Source organism: Nicotiana sylvestris, chromosome 5 (assembly GCF_000393655.2).
Source record: "Nicotiana sylvestris chromosome 5, ASM39365v2, whole genome shotgun sequence".
In the NCBI taxonomy this organism is placed as follows: domain Eukaryota; kingdom Viridiplantae; phylum Streptophyta; class Magnoliopsida; order Solanales; family Solanaceae; genus Nicotiana; species Nicotiana sylvestris.
Window position 1 is genome coordinate 43,185,343 of NC_091061.1, and position 4,884 is coordinate 43,190,226.

General features: G+C 37.0%; 1 protein-coding gene across 1 annotated transcript; it reads left to right on the plus strand.

Annotated features, from left to right (window-relative positions):
* The first annotated feature begins 2,721 nt into the window (after positions 1 to 2,721).
* LOC104221750 (uncharacterized) lies at positions 2,722 to 4,683 on the plus strand. Its single transcript, XM_009772876.1, has 7 exons — positions 2,722 to 2,943; positions 2,995 to 3,126; positions 3,202 to 3,438; positions 3,514 to 3,919; positions 3,990 to 4,196; positions 4,302 to 4,321; positions 4,468 to 4,683. The coding sequence occupies exons 1-7, from the start codon at positions 2,722 to 2,724 to the stop codon at positions 4,681 to 4,683; spliced, it is 1,440 nt and encodes a 479-aa protein (XP_009771178.1).
* Positions 4,684 to 4,884: the final 201 nt, after the last annotated feature.

A 4,884-nucleotide genomic window follows, 5' to 3' on the forward strand; every position in this document is an offset into this window, starting at 1 on the left:
CCTACCACCTCCAATGTGAGCATTGCCTAGGGTCTCTAAGACTCCTTTGAACTCTAACACATTGGAACTGGTTTCCAATCTCTTATGAATCCTGTGTTGAATGTATGGATCCAGTGTGAGCATTGCCTGGGGGTCCTTGAGGCTCTTTGGGAACTTTGACACACTGGAATCATGGCTTAAGGTGTTATGGATCCGGCCACCTGTGTATATCAGACTTGCTTGCTTGAAGGCCTGGTTTCCAGGATTGACGTTGGGCCTGCCAAGGCTCCCTATAGTGTAATGAATAGCTTTGTGTAGTTCATTCATATTGGCGCGTAATTGTAATCTTTGTAAAACCAGATATGAGGTTATTAGTAAAAACTGGGGGGTTTATTCTATATCTTTGCTTGAAACTCGGGTAGAAATCGTGCCTATAGGATTATTGATGATTATGTGAGCGTTATACTTGTTTAGAGGTCATGCTTATAGGGCTTTCTAATTGTTTTGTTCTGCACTTCACTCGTATACTGGAAATTTTGCTCATAGATTCTTTACATTAGAAATCATGTCCATAGGATCCATGCACATTTTATACATTAGTAACCATGTCGATAGGATATTGTCTATTTGAATAACAATTTTCCTGGCAATGAGCTTAAAGAATTCTGCCTACACATGATTAATAGAGATCCTGTCTATAGGAAATAAACGTAAAAATAGTTTCATTACTTAGATATCATGCCTATATGAAATACATATAAAATCAGTCTTGACACTAGACATCATGCCTATAGGAAGTAAGTGTAAAAAATCAATTTGTGTATAGATATCATATCTATAAGAAATAATGCTTATAATCAGTTTCAGCACTTAGAAAGCATGCCTATTGGATTTAAAGATAAAAAATCTGCCTGTTAAAATCAGTAACTCGTTTACAGCTTAGATACCATGTCTATAGGGTTCTGCCCGACTATCACTTAGGCAAGCATGTAAGTTAATTAAAATTCTGGGTCTAAAACTGTGATTGCTTGTTTGAAATATACCTAGATTCAGAGTATTAACCAAATCAGTAGGCAAACTGATAGGTACTCGTCTGCTCGCTGTAAAACTATTGTATATTATGTTTGTGCTCATATATATATATCCTGCCTATAGGATCCTATAATTATTTAAAATTGCTTGTTTGAACAGCGTGCATTTGTTTGTCTATTTGTGGAGGTTAATTTGGGCCCACTTAATTACTCCTTATATGATAGTCCTACTTGACTTTTGTTTGTTGCTTAGTTTTCTCCTTTTAAACAATCTAGGTGAGTCTAGAACCACCTTAAATAGAAGTCCTAAATACCTCCAGGGTCAGAGGTAAGGGACGGGTAGTGCACGCATAGGATACGAATCAATTAGTGTGCTTAAGTAATAACTAGGGGATGGTAAATGGGTAGTAAAGGAAATGATGACATGTGTGCTAATGCTATGTGTAGAACCCCAACTTGGGGATGATTACCAAGTATTGCATAGAAGTGATCCTATAGGCTAAAAAAACTAAGACCCTTTTACTCCTTGTTTTAAAAGTAATATCTGTTTGTTTAAATTGCTTTATTTCTTTATAAGACTAATTGCTTAAATTGAGTTTGGCCGGGACCTACCATTGTGGACCTCAAGGGGTGCCTAACACCTTCCCCTAAAGGTAATTTCGAGCCTTTATCCAATCTCTGGTGATGTAAACTAGTTCATGAGTTATTTGCTTTAGGTGCCCTAACGCACCTTAATCCGTTAGGTGACTACTCTTCAAATCTCTTACCCAATTTCCAAAAGGAAAAGCGTTGTTCCAAAAATGTCAAAACCTAGACTCCGCGAGGAAAAAGGGGGCGCGACAATAACCATGTGCCTACAGCTGTTACTACTGATGATAGTTCAAACTCCTCATCTGAATCTAGCAGCAGCACTGATAATTGCTCAAATTCAGAGCATTGGGAATTGTTTGAAGAAGGAAAAGCTGATTATGGCAGTGATACACATGAGGAGTACATGGCATTTAGGGAAGAAAGAATGACTGTAGAGAGAAGGAAAAGGAAAGAAAGTGCTCCTGAACAAGAACATGTTAAACTAAGTAAGAGAGGGCCAGATATGGGGTATGATGAATATAAATCTAGGAAGAAGAAGAAGAGTTTAGAAGGTAAGATAGGTAGTGATGAGCCTACCATTCAGATAAAGATGCTAGCTTTGAGACAGATCCAAATGATGTTGACGATGAAGGTGAAGGGGAGGTTCAACAGAAACTTAAAGCTAGAAGAAGAAAGACTAAAAGAAGAGTAATCTTTGACAAGACTTGCAAGAAAATAGTTTGGGGAACTGGACTTCCATTTGCAAGTGTGAGAGATTTTAGAGAAGTTGTAACTAAATATGTTGTTCAACAAAAGGTTTCTATAGAAAAGTATGTAAATGAACCTACAAGGGTGAGGGTTAAGTGCAAGAAGGCATCATGTCCTTGGCTTCTAGTTGCTAGTTATGATTCTAGGACTAAGAATTTTGTAGTCAAGAACTATAATCCAGTTCCCAAATGTGACCCTACTAATAGAAACAAGTTATAAAATTCAAAGTTATTGGACAAAAGGTCCAATGAGAGGATAAAAGAACAACTTAAAATTAGAATATTCAAGTTTCAGGAGTTGATTAGAAAGAAATTGGGATTGTATGTTGGAAGGATAGTTTGTAGGAGGGTAAAATATTGTGTTGAATGAGATAATGGGTGATCAAAAACTGGAGTATGGCAGAATATTAGATAATAGAGATGGGTTGCTTAGAACTAATCCAAGGAGTACATGTGTGGTGAAGCTTAATGATGAAACTTTTGAAGGTGGGAAGAAAATGTTTGTTGGGTTCTATATTTGTTTTGATGCAATGAAGAAGTCATACCTGGCTGGTTGTAGGTCATGCATTGGGTTGGATGGATGTTTTTTAAAAGGGGTATGTAGAGGCTAACTACTTGTAGCAGTTTGCAAAGATGAAAATAATCAGATGCTTTCACTTGCTTGGGTTGTTGTTGAGATTGAAAATATGCATACTTGGAGGTGGTTTGTCAACCTTTTAAAGGATGATCTTCAGCTTGGAGATGGTATAAATCTGACCATTATAACATACATGCAAAAGGTAAGCACTTGTAGGTTATTATTATTTTCCTAATACTTTTTAACTTAAAACTAACTATCATTGTTCATTTTGCAGGGGCTTGAGAATTCTATAACAGATCTACTTCCAAATTCTGAGCATAGGATGTGTGCAAGGCACATCCTAGCTAACTGGTCTAAGAAATGGAGGGGCATAGAGAGAAGGAACTGCTTCTGGAGGTGTGCAAAGTTTACTTATAAGTGGGAGTTGAAGAAAAATCTAGATGAAATGAAGAAATTGGGTAATAATATAGTTGATGAACTATTGTACTACAACATTGAAAGATTGAGCAAGGTATATTTCAACACATTCTGCAAGTGTGACAGTGTTGACAATACTATGGCAGAATGTTTCAATGCTTGGATATAGGCAGCAAGACAGAAGACTATAGTTACAATGCTTGAAGAAATAAGGGTGAAGATGATGAACAAAACAGGTCAACTCAGGCAGTTTGGAAACACTTGGATTACTAATTTTTCACCCATGAAAATCTTGGAAGAGAACACAAAAAGGTCAATGAAACGTAACATTTTCTGGAATGGTGAGTTTGGATTTGAAGTGAAGCAAGGATCACGTGCAAGTGAAATGAAGCATCTGGTGGACATCAACAGGCAAACATGCACCTGCAGAGCTTCGATGTTAAAAGGCATACCATGTGCTCATGCAGTTGCTGCCCTGCATTATAAAAATCTGGAGTCTTTGAACTATATTTCTCACTGGTACAGTAATGCCACTTACATGAAAACATACAATTACTTTCTTCAGCCTGTATTGGGTATGAATATATAGCCAGAGTCATAAAACCCAATTGTTATACCACCTCATGTTAAGAAGATGCCATGCAGGCCAAAGAAGGTTAGAAGAAAAGAGCCGTAAAAAGAAGACAGAAAAATTGTCCAAAAGTGGAGTGGAAATGACATGTAGCAATTGTCATAACAACAGGGGGTGTCATAAAGCTGCTGGAAGTAATAGTGCAGCTACTTCAGCAAGTTATGTGCCTGCAAGTGTTGGTAGTTCAAAGCCACCAAAGCAAAGTACTGGAAGAAGAAGGGGTAAGTCAAAAGGTTCTAAATAAAAGGTGAAGTTCTTCCCTTTAATGTCTTCTTTCTCTTTTTTAAATAATTAATAGATTCTTGCTTTTAATTGGTTGATGTAAGATGTTGGCACTAGCAGTGATGTAAGAACACAATACAACAGGCCAAGTATAGTTGGGATGAGAGTTTTACACACTCAAAGTGGCTTCAAAATTCAAAATATAAATTCTAACACAACCTCTCATATTTACATGAATTCATTGTCTGATTTTCTGTTGGACTTTGGCAGCCTAGAATGCCCTCTACAAACTTTAAGAATGTGAGGTCTTCAGCAGAAGTAACTGGAGATCTAGGCCATCAACCAACACGAGCTGTTAAATGGAAAGGCAAAGAAGTTATGACATCAAGGCAACTTCAACAATTGAGAGGCAAGAAACTCATTCAAACAAGGTTTAGGGCTGCTAAGTTGAGCCAAGAAAGCACCACTACAAAACCACGCAATTGATCAAGATACTGTTTTGTGGATGACTGTATTGCAATAAATTGTATTATGGTAAAATTTTAGGTAGCTATAGACTGCAATTCTGTATTATGATAAGGATTTTTAGGCAGCTATAGACTGCATTTCGCATTTGTTATCTTGTAGTGTCTGATTTGCTGCTGCTACAATGAGAACAAATAGATGTTTTGTTATCTCATTTTGTGA